Genomic DNA, 15,146 nt, shown 5'->3' on the forward strand with positions numbered 1-15,146 from the left:
GGTCACACAGGGAGAGGCTCACAGTGCGGTTTTGAAGTCTGTTCATAGGGCATTGCCAGAACAGGGAGAGGTCTTGAGAAGATGTCCTGGGAGAAATGGGAAAGAAATAGCATTGTCTGACTTGAGATTCAGCAGGGAGCCTTTGGCTGCCTTGGAGCATTTGATGGTGGATGGTGGTGTGCTCCCACGTACTTAGAGAGTAGAGGTGATGTCCTTCATTCACCTACAGATGCTTGGAGGCCCAGCTCACTGTACTCTGTGTACAGTGGTGGGGCACAGGAAGGGTGATAGTGGGTGCTCAGCCCTTCTGTGGGTGGATGATGAGGTGAAATGGGAACTCAGGAGGGCTCTGACATTGGGCCTGCTGGTTCATGTTGTAGAATGGGACCCTGGACCAGGGCTGACTCGGCAGCACCTTGTAGAGTTTCTTCACAAGTTCTCTAGTAATGTAACTGTACAGTGGAGGTTATTGAAGCCCAGAGAAGAAAGAAATACCTACCACTTGCTTCAGGTCTAGAAGTCCTGAGTGATGGAGGATGTCAGCCACTTTTGGACTTGTCTGCTTGGCACCAGTGGAATCAGGCACAGGCCGAGATCCACCTGTGGAGGACTGCGTTATGTTGTCAGGAGCAGGACTTTAGGCCTCACTCCTTACCTTTCTCCCTTTTCCCTTCTCTCCTTCTTCCCTACTGGTGTTTGAATTCAGAGCTTTGTGCTATTTAGGCTGGTGGTCTGCCACTTAAGCTATGCCTCCAGCCATGCTTTTTGCTGGTAATTTTAGAGATCGAGTTGAATGACCTTTTCTGTCTAGATTGGTTTAGAATTACCATCCTCCAGATCTCTGCCTTCTGAGCAGCTAGGATAACAGGCCTGAGCCACTGTCACCTGGCTGAGTCAGTGTTCCTTAATCTTTTTAAAGTTGTCTTCTACTTGTTTCTTTGCTCTTACTTCATATTTCTGTCAGGCAAAGCAATTTCTTCCAGCCTGACTTGGTGCAGTATGCATTATGATCAGTAAATATTTATATGTTTCTCCTGCCTACTTCTGATGTGCAGAGGACCCAGCCAGCTTTGTGCTCTTCCAGGCCCCAGGGCCCACTATGTGTACTGCATGGACAGCAGCTAGAGGCCCTGCCCCAGGGACCAGGGTTGAGAAGCCCTGGATAGAGCAGTGACCTGCCCAGTGCACTGACACCCTCACCTTCCTCCAGTGTGGAAGAGGAGATTCACTCATGGGCAGAGCTAGAAGGAAGGTGGGATGACAGAGAACCAGGCTGGAGAGTTAATACAGGATAAGGATAAGAACATTCATGTGAAGGCTGCTTCTTCCAGCAACGCTCCTTGATCTGTTGATACTGACATTTGGGCACACAAAGCCATAGCAACTCTTAGAGGTTAAATATGTGACACAAATCAGGGTGTTTGTTTTGATCTTGCTTCCACATAGAGGTGCAGTGTATTAAGAAAATGACGTTAGAGATCATGGACAGTTGACAATGCGTAAGCCCTCATGAGGGAGGGCTTCCTTCTTGTCACCGACCCTCAGCACAGTTGTTACCTCTTTTATAAGGTCATTCATTGTTCAAAGTTCATCTTTGAGATACAATTTAAGCATATCATTCAGTCAGCCTATGTGAACAGTTTAGAGAGTTGACAGACAACATAGGATTAGGGTGTAGGACATGGCCTCAGCCTTCTACAGAAGGCTGTGTTGGATGTTGAAATGTATTACCCATCTCACCACTGCCGGCAGCCCCCTCCTGCCAGTGCCCTCCTTCCCCCAGCACTGGAGAGTATCGGTCTGATTCCTGCCTCTGGAGATGGGATTCAGCTTCATGTTTTGTATAGATGGGATCAGACAATGTGAACCCTTGGTTTCTGGCTTCTTTTACCCAGCTAGTGCATTGAGTTGCCTGTCAGAGTTCACTTCCTTTCATTGAGGGAGTACCATTTCAGAGTATGGACATTGCACAGATTATCTGTTTTCTTGCTGATGCCATTTTTTTTTTTTTTTTGTTTCTAGTTTCTGATGATTAAAAAAAAGTGTTTTGGCAACAACAAAGTGGGGTGGGAAGGTGATGAGGGGAGGAGATGAGAAGGGATGGGAAGGGGAAAAAAGGAGGAGGCAACAATGCTTGATAGGAAATGCACTTGTTGCCTTGCCCATGTAATTGTGACCCCTCTGTACAGTATTTAAAATTAATTTGTGTATGTGAAAGAAAGTAATAAGTGGAAGGTTCATTTGTCTCCCCTGGATACCTATTATTCTAGCATCATTTGCTGGAAGACTGTCTTTCCCTAGTGAAGCCCCTTGGCGATTTAGTCTGAAGTTATTTGACTGCATGTATGTGGTATTGCCTTTATGAATGTGAGAATACACTAGGAACATGAGTCTCATGTGTCTTACCTTTGAAGGTAGCTCAAGATCCTGCCTTGCTTTGGAAGTGTACCAATGGGTATTTATTTTCATATGACAGTGAGTTATTATTTTAAAATGTATAACTTCTTTATTTAAATGTCCTTTTCAAGTTTTTAGGTTATTTTATTTTATTTTTGTTTTTGTGGTACTGAGGAATTGAACCCAGGGCCTCATGCATGCTAAGCAAGCACTCTACCACAAAGCCACGTTCCCATTGCCGAGACGTGACAAGTAATTGTAAAACCTGACTGGATGATGGACTGCAGAGGGAAAAAAAAAAGGCATATTAGTAGATGAAATGACAAGGTTGGAACAGCAACAGTGGTTTACAGTTTGATACTAATGTAGCCATGAGATTGTCAGGGCAGGGTCTTGTCCCAGCCACCCTCACTGTTGGGTGACATCGGTAGTAAGGCCACCCCTGAATTGAGTGTCTGCCTGATGGTCCCTTGGCCTCCCTGGGCTCTGGCAATTTCATGTGGTTTCTAAATCATTTTCCCACATGGTGACAGAGAACAGCAGTGGTCATTCATCGTGTCGATCTGGAGACAGGATACGGGCGTGGAGGACCTAGACTTACATTTAGTCCATCAGTAGAAGCAGATGCTCAGAGGCCCATGGTGTCTGGGTAACATGGGCCTCTGACCCCGTTTCTAGGAAAGAGATTGGCAGCAGCCTATATTCTCTCACGCACCTGCATTTTGAGCTTTAAGGACTAGGAGAGTGTATGAAGGAGGACTGACAGGCACTTCTAGTAGTGGAGAGCCATCAGCAGGTGCTTTGAAGCTATCTGTTGCCAGGTAGGCGCTGGGTGGGAGGATCCGCTTAGAGGGCTAGTCCTGTCCATCATGGCTTCTTGGACTAGCTGAGGGAAACTCCAAGGGACCAGTCAGGTTCCAGCTTCCAGAATCCTCCCTGCCATAGAGGCCAGGAAGGTTCGTCTCAGAACCAGCCCCTCCTGAAGGCCAAGCTCAGGTCTCCTTTAAGGGAAAAAATTGTATGAGACCACTGCTAACCACTTGTTAGTGGTTGTTTCCCCTGGCACCGGACTCTTGCGAGCTTTAGCCCGTGACAGTCCCCTTCAGCTCAGTGACTGGAGCAGGCAAGGCTTGTTGTAGGGTTCTCAGATCTCTGGTGGCTTCTGATGGCCCTACTCCTTCCTTGCTACTCCTGCTTAGTCCTGCATCTGGGGCTGGGGCCTGCACAGCTGTTGGAGGAGCCCTTGGAGAGGGTCCTTGTGTCCAGCCCAGTGTGTCTTTCCCGAGGGCAGCAGTGCACAGGCTGGGCCTTTCCCCAAATCCTGGATCTATAGCTTATGCTCCCAGGGGAGCCAAGTATTCTCTCTGCTCCCTTGTGATCCCTCCTTCCCCATAGACTGGTGGGGGCTTGCTGCCTGGGAGGGTGAAGGCTGCACGCAGGGCTGCAGACCCTCAAGACTTCTGGAAAGGCAGGCATGTTCAGGGCTTGAGGACTGCAGAGGAGGCTCCTCAGCTCCTTGGAGAATGATTTTTACATTGTTTTTCTCAGATGGCTTTTGCTGTTAGAAAGTTAAATGAGAATGATGTCTTTTTTTTTTTGGTTGGTCGTGGGGCTTGAACTCTGGGCCTGGGCGCTGTCCCTCAGCTCTTCAGCTCAAGGCTAGCGCTCTACCACTTTGAGCCACAGTGCCACTTCTGGTTTTCTGGTCGTTTATTGGAGATAAGAGTCTCATGAACTTTCCTGCCTGGCCTGGCGTTGAACCTCGATTCTCAACTCTCAGCCTCCTGAGTAGGATTACTGGTGTGAGCTACCAGCGGTTGCAGATTTTCATTGTTTTAAATGGCTCCAGTAGCCTGCAAGAATGCAGCATTCCTCAGCATCTAGTGGGTGATTTAATGTCATTTGGGTGGCCACATGGCAGAAATGTTCTAGGTGAGACAGGCAGAGGCGTGGCTTGTCTGAAAATATTTCTCCAGGCATTTGGGGTAAAGGCTTTATTCTGGTAATTATTAAGGCAAAACATGTTGAAGGTTCATGCTAGTTTGGTCTGTCTGTTGCAGCTTGCTCAGTGTGTTTAGGCTTTTGATCAACTTTGTAAGGGTGCTGCCCAGCCCAGGGGAGTGGTGGGGCCAGTGGTTTTGGTTTTCACTCCGTGATCACTGAAGAAAAATGACAGAGCCTGCACTTTTCTATTCCATTAGCTACTTCAGTCAATCACACAGTGGCTGAATGGCTGGATATGAGAATTCTGTTGTGAGACCACCTTGGGCCAAGGCTACCCTCCACTTCTGTTTTGTAGAATGTCGTTCTTTCGGGAGGCTCAACAATGTTCAGGGATTTTGGACGTCGACTGCAGAGAGATCTAAAGAGAGTGGTGGATGCCAGGCTGAAGCTGAGTGAGGAGCTCAGTGGCGGCAGGATCAAGGTAGGAGGTTGGGACCCGGCCTGGGTCAGCTCTCAGGAGGCAGCATCCAGTAACCATGGTGTTCACTGCTAAGGTCTGCTCCTAGCTTGTTCTCGACCACCCCTGTGCTGCAGCGCCGGTGTCATGCTGTCCCAGTGCATGTTCCTGTCATCTTCTGGGTTGTAAGAGACAAGGCATGCTGTGACCAGGTGCCATGAGACCAAACTGTTATATCCCACAGGAGTGGGGAGATTCAGTGTGTTCCTCCAACGAATTGTCGAAGGGCTTCTCACCATGATTGGCTTTGGGAAGAGAAGTGGGAATGACACAGGCCCACTGACTGTCTGTGGGAAAGGGCAGTTCTTTTAGTGTTACACAGTCAGATTCCTGTGGTCATGAGGTTGGGTTAGAGGCTTGGAGTTGTATTCACAGTAAATAAATGACCTCTGCTGGCCAGGCTTGCTCTGTCCCTCATCTAGAACGCTGGAGAGTGGTTGGTGCCACTGCAGGGCAACTTGACTGAGGGCGAGGAAGGGCCTATACTCTTAAGGTGGAGGGGAGGGAGGCATGAAAGAAAGCCTTTGTATTGTCGATGAGGGCTGTCGGTAGAAGGGATTAATTGCTGGACTAGAATTGCCCTCTTTTCCAGCCAAAGCCCGTGGAGGTTCAGGTGATCACACATCATATGCAGCGCTATGCCGTGTGGTTCGGAGGTTCCATGCTTGCCTCAACTGTAAGTCCCTTTCTAGATGATTCCGTTTTTATTTTTGCATTCTCTGTTAAGTTTAGATAAACATTGTCCATGAAAGTTAATAGTGCTTGTTCTGCTCCTGTGGCTTTAAACAGACACACATTTAATTCCATCCCATAGAATCACTTAACAATCACTTAAATTGCATAAGTATCCTTGCTAATCAGGTGTAACCCTAACCATAGGTAAGTGAAATCCGAAAGTAATTTAAGAACCCTGAATAGTCATTAATCCCAGAGACTTCTCTAATAATTATCACTTTTACCACTCAAATCAATGCATAGCTAATTTATTGTTAATTTAGGACCAGCGCATATTTGGTCCTAAAATGCAGTCTGAGTACATTTCTTTTAAAAATGTTTTTCTATTCTCATTATAAAGGTGATGTACAGAGGGGTTATAGTTTCATAAGTCACATAGAATATTTCTTAAGTTTTTTTTTTTTTTTTTTCTTTTTTGGTCGGTCGTGGGGCTTGAACTCTGGGCCTGGGCGCTACCCCTCAGCTCTTCAGCTCAAGGTAGCGCTCTACCACTTGAGCCACAATGCTACTTCCAGCCTTTTCTGTGATCAATTGGAGATAAGAATCTCACGGGCAGCCGGGCAACTGGGCACCAGTGGCTCACGCCTGAAATCCTGGCTACTCAGGAGGAGGCTGGGATCTGAGGATATCTTTCAAAGCCAGCCTGGGCAGGAAAGTCCGTGAGGCTCTTATCTCCAATAAACCACTAGAAAACCGGAAGTGGCGCTGTGGCTCAAGTGGTAGAGCGCTCGCCTTGAGCTGAAGAGCACAGGGACAGCACCCAAGCCCAGAGTTCAAGCCCCATGACTGACCAAAAAAAAAAAAAAAAATTGAATCTCACAGACTTTCCTGCCTGGGCTGGCTAGAAACTGCAATCTTCAGATCTCAGCCTCCTGAGTAGCTAGGATTTCAGGCGTGAGCCACCAGCACCTGGCTTACATTTCTTTTTTAAAATGAAATAAACTCCTGTTTGGTACATCAGAGAGGTCAATGCCCTATTCCGGTGGTGTGGAGGACAGGGCGGGGTCTGGGTGGGGACAGTCTCTCCCCCTCGCAGTTGCTTTCATGTTTCCTCTGAGTGCTTCTGTTTCTGTCTGCCTCTGCCTCCCCAGCCGGAGTTCTTCCAGGTCTGTCACACCAAGAGGGACTATGAAGAATATGGCCCCAGCATCTGCCGCCACAACCCTGTCTTTGGAGTCATGTCGTAGTGTCATTCAGCAGTGTTGTGCTGGGAACAAGTGTCCTTCAGAGCCCAGACGAGTGTGGCTCTGTGCCCCCTGAGCACGGTGCCCATTGCATGGGGTCAGCGCAGCCTTCCTGTAAAGCCATGTCTGTGTGCGGCTGTGCTGTGCCCACCTCCTGCCCATCTCCCCCTCCAGCTTCTCATTCACAAATAAGTCGAAGGAGTCCAAATACCACTTCATGAATCATTAGGGGAAAAAAAGGCACAAAATAGTTCACCCCAGGGCAGATGTGGGTGGGAGCGCTCATCCTCCCAGCCTATTTTTGTAAATAAAATGTTATAAACTTGAAGTACAAATGGATGTTTATATTTCCTATCATTTTGTATATTATGGTATTGGTACAGCTGGCTGACACTAAGCCTGGGTAGATGTTGATGTGATGGAGTGCTGTAATCGAGTTTTCTTTGTGAGGCATGTTCTGATGTGTATATAGGCAAACAAAATAAAACAGCAAACTTTTTGCCACATGTTTGCTAGGAAATTGTACTTTATTGGAGTGACAAAAATCTGAACACTAAATGGTATTGTATGAGATTATTATAGATAATGTGTCTCTTTGTTTTTTGTTTGAGCTGTCTGAACTATTTTATAGAAGATGATGGTTTGATGTTGGTGAGTGCTGTATGAAATGCTAACTTGCACTGGTGTAATAAAAGCAGTTAGAATCTTTGTAAATTTCTTCCTGATGAGTGTGGTGCTCTTTTGGTCTCTTTACATATTGTTTTCTTTATGGTACTGGGGTTGAGCTCAGGACCTTTCGCTTGCTAGGTGTATGCCCTAACATGTGAGCCACACTTCTAGCCTTTTTTGCTTTCATTATTTTTTTTTTTAATTTTTATTTTTGGGTCCGGTAGTGGGGCCTGAGCTCTGGGTCTGGGCACTGTCCCTCAGCTCTTGAGCTCAAGGCTAGCGCTCTACCACTTGAGCCACAGCGTCACTTCCGGCTTTTTTCTTTTTGCTTATGTGGTGCTGAGGAATTGAACCCAATCCAGCATGCAAGGCAAGCGCTCTACCACTGAGCCACCTTCCCAGCCCCTGCTTTCATTATTTTTAAGTAGGATTGTAATTTTTTTTTCTCTGAGCCATCTGGCATCGTTAGTCTCCTGTTTTTGTTCCCTATGTGGCTGGGATGACAAGCGCATGCCACTATACCCAGCTTTTTATTGGTTGAGAAGGGGCTTTCAAGAACTTTTTTCCAGGGCTGGCCTTGAACTTGGAACCCCCTTCTCACCTGCCAAGTAGCTGGGGTTACAGGCATGAGTCAGTGTGTGTGACTGCCTTTTGTCACTTCTTAAGCTTACCTGTGATACTCCTTTTAAGTGATAAAGTTTTATTCCCAATAAAGTTTGCCTTCAGAACATTTTTTTGAGGTGGGCTGAATACTGAGGCATGCACTCAGGGCCTTAAGCTTACTGTGCTTTCTAGGCTGGTGCTCTACCACTCGAGGCTGGCACCATTTGGTGTAGTGCTTTAAGTTTAGAAACATTGGACAGTAATAAACCTAGCAGTCCTCTCTTACCTGCAGTTTTGATTTCTTCCACAGTCAACTGGAGTCTGAAAATACTAAATGGAAAATTCCAGAGATGAACACCATACTTACCTACTTACTACTATACCTGTAGTATATTGTTACAACTGTTGAATTTTACTATTATTGTTGTTAATCTCTTACTGTGCCTAGTTTATAAATTAAACTTTATCATAGGTGTGCCAGTCAGTGTTTTTGTCACTATAATGAAATACTTGAGGCAGGCTGCCTAGAAGTTCATTTAGTTCACAGGTTTGGAATCTCAGGCATGTCACTTTCTGCTCTGCAAGGGCTCTCAGCTTCTCGGGGGAAGCACATGTGGGCACGTCTGGATACAGGATGCCAGCTGGGTATAGGATGGGTAGGGCAGGCCCAGGCTTTTATAACTGATATCTAGAATGACCCTAACTCACTCCTTGGGCTGTGCCTCTTAACTCTCTGCCAGTACTGGTATCCTGCTTTTGGGGGACAGGCCACATCAAAACCATAGCAGCAGGCATGTGTAAAGAGGCAAGGACATTGTATGTGTAGAAAGGCACTGTTTGTCTTTCAGACATCCATCTCAGAATGTTCTGGCATCTGAGATGTTTTGGGGCTGTGAAATCGAGGTTTCTAAGCCCTGGATGGTGGTGGTTCTCTGATGCCAACATTGGCAGGTGCCATTAGACTGCGGTCTCCCTACTCTTGTGTGGACCACTGCCTCGGTCCTGCATCCAAGCACTATGTTCCCTCTCTTGGGTTTGCACCTTGGACATCTCAGTTTTTAGCACTTTGGTTTTTTTGTAATCTTCCAGCTGTTTGACTGGAACATGTCCCTAGTTGGTCTGCCCCAGTGGGTCGCAGTGGGTTGTGTACATGGGGCAGGGGTAGCTACTTCCACACCATTTTCATGAGCTCCAAGCCATTCTGGAGCCCTTGGGCGGCCCCTGAAACTCCTGCCCATCTTAGCCAGGCTTTAATTTGAAGGAAAAAAATCCAGTGCTACGTGTGCTGCATGTGCTGCGTGTGCTACACGCGCATCTATGCGGCCTCCCTCCGCTGGGGCCTGCACGGGCAGGCTCACAGGAAACATGCCCTCGGCGGAGGAAGGACCTGAGGAAGTCTCCAGGACACAGCCGCCGTTTGTCCTACACCCTCCCTTCGTGAGTGACGAGCTCTTTCGGGACTGAGGTAAGACCGGTTTGTGACCCACTCATCCTTCCCGATCCTTCCATGCCAGCTTATTCATAAAAGCTACGATTGTGCCAGACAAGTGTGTGAGGTTAACCAAGGGCACAGCTTATTTCAAACCACAGGAGAGCCCAGTTAAATAATATCTGTTAAATAATTCTCCACTCAAAGGACATTTCATAATGCTTCTTTTAAAAATAACAGTCGTGCTTGTTAAAAATATAAATTGATGGGCAAAATAATTGCCTGGGCTCTAATTGGCAATTACATCAATTTCATGTGGTTGTGTGGAAATAAATCTTTTTTTGGGGGGTCTGGTTGTGGGGCCTGAACTCTGGGCCTGGGCGCTGTCCCTCAGCCCTTCAGCTCAAGGCTAGCACTCTACCGCTTGAGCCACAGCTTCACTTCTGGCTTTTTTCTTTTTTTTTTATGTGGTGCTGAGGAATTGAACCCAGGGCCTCAGGCATGCAAGGCAAGCGCTCTACCACTGAGCCACCTTCCCAGCCTGAAATAAATCTTTTAAAGGAGGAGAAGAAAATACAGATTGATCTTTGTGTTATTATGAAAGTTTTTGAGTTTTAAAATACTAGCTTTTTAAACTTGATGCTGGTGGCTCGTACCTGTAATTCTACTGAGATCTGAGGATCAGGGTTTGAAGCCAGCCAGAACAGAAAAATCTTTGAGACTTTTATCTCCAACTAACCAGCAAAAAGCCAGGACTGGAGGCATAGCTCAAATAGTAGAGAACTAGCTGTGATAGAAAAAAGCTGAGTGAATGTTGGAAATAAACTTTATAACTTAGGGTTGAGGGGAGGAGAGAGGAAGGGGAAGAGAGATGAGGGGATGAAAGGAGGTAACTATTTAACAAGAGTTGTGCTCACTTCCTAACTTATGTAACTGTAACCCCTCTGTACATCACCTTTACAATAAAAAATAAAAATTACTCAGGAGCTGAGATCTGAAGATCATGGTTCAAAGCCAGCCTGGGCAGGAAAAGTCCGTGAGACTCTTATCTCCAATAAACCACTCAGAAAACTGGAAGTGGTGTTGTGGCTCAGGTAGTACTACAGAACCTAGCCTTGAGATGAAGAGCTGAGGGACAGTGCCAGGCCCAGAGTTCAAGCCCCATGACTGACAAAATTAAAAAGGAAGTTCTGAAAGAGAAAAGAACCAGAATTTGATTAAGAACTTTCAGGAAGGACTCATCACCCTTTCCCTAAAAGGTTTTATGAATGCTATATTCTCTGGACCTTCCATTCTTCTTTCCTGAGTGAAAAATTTCACTTTCGTCACTTTCTATCAGTGTGTGTTTAGATTACGGATTGTTGGTTGACATGTCTATGGCCGAAAGAAATCTATTCTCTCACCTGAATATTGTGAAATTCTATGGGCAGAGGCAGAATGATCGTTTCTCTCTAGGGAGTGGCAGTGTGTTCCGAGTGAATGAAGGGAACAGAGGGACTTTTGCAGCACAGGAGAATAGACTGATACTCACAGGTGATTGTTACATCTTTTTGTTGTTGTTGTTGTTTCTTTATAAAAAGACAAATTCATACACTTTTTGCAGTTAAGAGTAACAATCTAACCTGATCTGAGGATGTCTTTCTCAATTTTCTGTTGCTTTCAGGAAACATCCAAGGCTGGGTTGTTGATCGCTGCTGGAGCTGCAGACAGGGTCCTGTACCTGCTGAGAGTGGCGGGGGGGGGGGGGGGGGGGGAGGGGGGGTTAGGGGGGTGGGGGTGGTGGTGGAGGGAGGGTGGGGTGGAGTGGGTAAGAGGTGTGGGGGGGAGCTCTGAGTATTGCTGACCTTCTCCCTTCCTCATCCAGTATGCCCTGTGCTAGCTGCCATGCTTCAGACCCACAAAATAGACATTCTGTTCTAACCATGGTTGTGAAAAGCACTATCTACAGTGTATCTTTTATAGTTACTGAACTTTTGTGCATTCCGAGGAAGTTAATCCCATATTCTGCCCATGTGACTCTAATACTAGGTGACAAATAAAGGTCATGGCCATTTAGGTTATTAGCCTACTTGGTCCTTCCAACTCCCCCATCCCCCAAAAAAGGCTGAGTGAGAGTATGAAGCTTAGGCTTAAGTTCCAGTCCCCACCCTCCCAAACTGGCTTTTTTACTTTATATTGTTTCTCAAGCAGCTATATATTCTCCTTGGTTGACTTCTCAAGTTTTGTGTTTGTTTGTTTGTTTGAGGTTCTGTATATTATCTTCTTGGTGTATATGTGTGAATATGCATATAAGTGCTTATGCATATAGTTTTTCAGTGAGCGGTATATTTCTACTAAGAATTTGAGAAATTTTGGTCACTGTCTCCCTAGAGATGACCCACTTCCTATTGAAAGTATGTTCTTTTCCTGGTAAACTTTCCTATCACTTTTTCGAAAAAAGGAATTGGTTTTCAGTTAAGAGAGGAACATAGCTACCTAGATAGCTTTATGTATGTATTTATGTTTTCCAGACTTGGATCATTTAATTCTCAGTGTATTGAATTTCAATATATTCATGATTTTTAATGGCTAGCTTCAAATAGTTGTACAAAGAAATTTGTTATTGAATGAGCCCTGTGGTTCCTCTCCTGCATGTACGCTGAGGATGGCCACTGCATTAGCCCGCCACTCCTTTCCTGGTTTTCCACCCTCCTCCCCTTGGCCAGCACTCCCTCAGACATGACATGATTCAGCTTCCTGACACTTACTTTGTTCAACTGCTCATTGTTCGAAGGGTTCCACCATGGGGCCTCGCTCCTGCATCTACCATGCTTTAGTCCGTTTGATTGGACATACCTGAATAGAAATGATTAAAAATCAGTAATCGTGAGTGTAGGGATTGTGATGCCAAATGAAGTTTTACAGAATGATTGTGGCTGTGAACTGTGTGGTGTGGGGCAGGTGCATTCTGGGTCCTGCACTGCTGCTGCTGATACTTCCACTTCCTCTTCTTCAGTACTGGGGTTTGAACTTGGGCTTGACTGCGTCATCATAGTACAGCATATATCAAGGCCTAATGACTCATGCCTTTAACCCCAGCTACCTGAGAAGTGGAGCTGTGGCTCAGAGCAGTAGAGCCACTGCTAGGCAGTGGCTTGCTTTACCATGAGTCATTTTTGCTTTTTAGAATAAAGCCTTATATTTATGCCCAGGCTGGCCTGGACTGTGAGCCTCCTATTTCTACTTTGAGGTAGTAGGGATGACAAACATGCTCTACCATATCCAACATTTTATTGGTCGAGATGAGGCCTCACTAGCTTTCTGCAGGGCTATCCCTGAACCGCAGACATCCTGTAGCCTCCTTCTTTTTTGAGGGGGGCGGGGAATTGTGGGGCTTGGACTCAGGGCCTGGGTGTTGCCCCTGAGCTTTTTTTGCTCAAGGCTAGTTAGTGCTCTACCACTTTGAGCCACAGCTCTACTTCCTTGTAGGCTACTTCTCGGGTAGCTGGGTTGAGGGCATGAGTCGCTATGCCTTGCCGTATCCTGTACTGAAGATGATACAGCAGAGCCTGAGGCTGAGCAGAGAGCAGTCCACTTGAGTTCGTGAGTATTGGCTCAGCCTTATTTGTATCCATTCATCTCTGTCTCTTGCCTCCTCTCCGAGAGGCCAGTTGTGCACCGCTGCTGAGTTCATGTCATGGAATCCCAGGCCACTCTCTGAGGAACCCTGGAGAGTTTTTTAGGGTGACTGGATGGGAGGGATACACGGAGCCACGAATGAGGACACCCGGCTGAAGCCGCTGTGTGCCTCCCAGCGCCCGGCTCTGTAGGCTCCCCTCCGGCTCCCCTCCTCTGCCTCAAGCCCTTTTGTTTTTTTATTTAACCAGGGAATCCATCCTCTCTTGAATGCTTGCTGGATTCTGTACTGCGTGCCTGTGAGCAAGGCACGCCTGTCTGACATCACACGCTGCCTCACACCACGTGGGTGGCAGTGAAGTGGAAGAGGTGACCACAGAACCACCAACTGCCAGCAGCCACAGCAACATGCACAGACTCAGTGAGGACATTGCGAGTCCTGGCATGTGTGGAGCAAGGTTGCAAATGGGCCGCCCTGAATATGGGTATTCACTGGAGGACAAAGTCTCTGCACACAGGAGGAGACTTTAAACAGAGTGTGTGATCAGAGTTGTGCTATATTGAAAGCACACAGGCCGATTGTTTTTCTGGAGTGTGTGTGTGCATGGGTGTGCGATCAAGTGCTTTCCTCTAGTCACTGAGAAGACTTGCAGAGCCTGGAGAGATGGGCTGGAGATGATTATGACCTCTGGTGGTAGGAATGTGGTAGAGCAGGGCAGAGACCTGTATGTCTCTCAAGCAGAGTTCAAGGGCTAGGAGGAGGGCTGGAAGTCAGGATGGCCAGATGCTTTGATTTGCAGGAGAATGTGGGGTACATGGTCCCCAGGTTAGTACCATAAATTATATAGATAAGAGGATGAAGGTGGTTTTGTTTCAAAACAGAAACTGCCAAGATAATTTTAAATTGTACTAACAGGTAGGTTCCCCCCCCCCCCACACACACACACATAGTTCTTTGGCAAAATAAACAATAAAGCCAAGTGCCTGTGGCTCATGCCTGTAATCCTAGCTACTGAAGAGGCTGAGATCTGAGGATTGTGGTTGGAAGCCAGCTTAGGCAGTAAAGTCAATGAGACTCTTTTCTCCAATTAACCAGCAAAAATGCTGGAAGTGGCACTGTGGCTCAAATGGTAGAGTGCTAGCCTTGAACACAAAAGCTCAGGATAGTACCCAGGGCCTGAGTTCAAACTCCAGAACTGGTACATACACATCGTGCATGTGGGTTTTGCACACATGAAGCTGTACTTTTGCTTTGAGATGAGTGGTATTTGAGAGCTTTTAAAAAAGAACATACACTGGGAATGTGGCTTAGTGGTAGAGTGCTTGCCTTGCATACATGAAACCCTGAGTTCCATTCCTCAGTACCACATACACAGAAAAGGCTGCAAGCGGCGCTGTGGCTCAAGTGGTAGAGTGCTAGCCTTGAGCAAATAAAGCTCAGAGACAGAGGCCAGGCCCTGAGTTCAAGCCCCAGGACTGGCAAACAAACAAACAAAAGAACCTACAGTACATAGTGGATGAACAAGATGTGTAGAGCACAGAGATGGTGGGACAAAGAGTGAACCAATTCAGCAGCTTTACTCATCAGACACTGTTGGAAATGAACTATACAGCTTGGGATTAGGGGACAGGGCGGGGGGGGGGGGGAGGAAGAGGGAGAAAATGATGGAGCAGGTAACACTGTTCAAAAAGAAATGTAATCATTGCTGTACTTACGTAACTAACCCCTCTGTGCATCACCTTTACAATAAAATAAAAATATAAATAATAATTAGAAATAAGTTAGCTACAGAAACAAGCATGTGAGCTAAAGGCACGGACTGGTGCTTTCCTCTGACATCTTTTATCTTAATTAGGATCATACACTGAACTTGCAGTTCTGATTATGCAATCATTTTCTTGAGCTGAATTAGCATGTTTTAACATATTTATTCATTAGGTCTTATGTCCACAATAAATTAAACTTTATGGGTAATCAAAATATTATTACATGATATAATTACAGCTGTCTGGAATTGGAGTTTAAGAAAGTTCCTGCCGTGCTCAGTGTGAC

At 46.3% G+C, this 15,146-nt stretch overlaps 1 protein-coding gene across 4 annotated transcripts in view; it reads left to right on the top strand.

The window, feature by feature from the left end:
- Actr3b (actin related protein 3B) overlaps positions 1 to 7,491 on the top strand; it is a 57,610-nt gene extending 50,119 nt beyond the window's left edge. For 3 of the 4 annotated variants that reach the window (XM_042677290.1, XM_042677289.1, XM_042677292.1), the window contains 3 exons: positions 4,697 to 4,822; positions 5,451 to 5,534; positions 6,685 to 7,491. In XM_042677290.1, coding sequence (XP_042533224.1) covers positions 4,697 to 4,822; positions 5,451 to 5,534; positions 6,685 to 6,780 — 306 coding nt within the window. In that variant the 3' untranslated portion in view covers positions 6,781 to 7,491. Of the gene's footprint in view, positions 1 to 4,696; positions 4,823 to 5,450; positions 5,535 to 6,684 lie in introns of those variants that run through there. The other variant, XM_042677291.1, reaches the window with a different exon arrangement.
- Positions 7,492 to 15,146: the final 7,655 nt, after the last annotated feature.

The sequence above is a fragment of the Dipodomys spectabilis genome, unplaced genomic scaffold (genome assembly GCF_019054845.1).
Source record: "Dipodomys spectabilis isolate Male_0828 unplaced genomic scaffold, ASM1905484v1 ptg000034l, whole genome shotgun sequence".
Classification (NCBI taxonomy): domain Eukaryota; kingdom Metazoa; phylum Chordata; class Mammalia; order Rodentia; family Heteromyidae; genus Dipodomys; species Dipodomys spectabilis.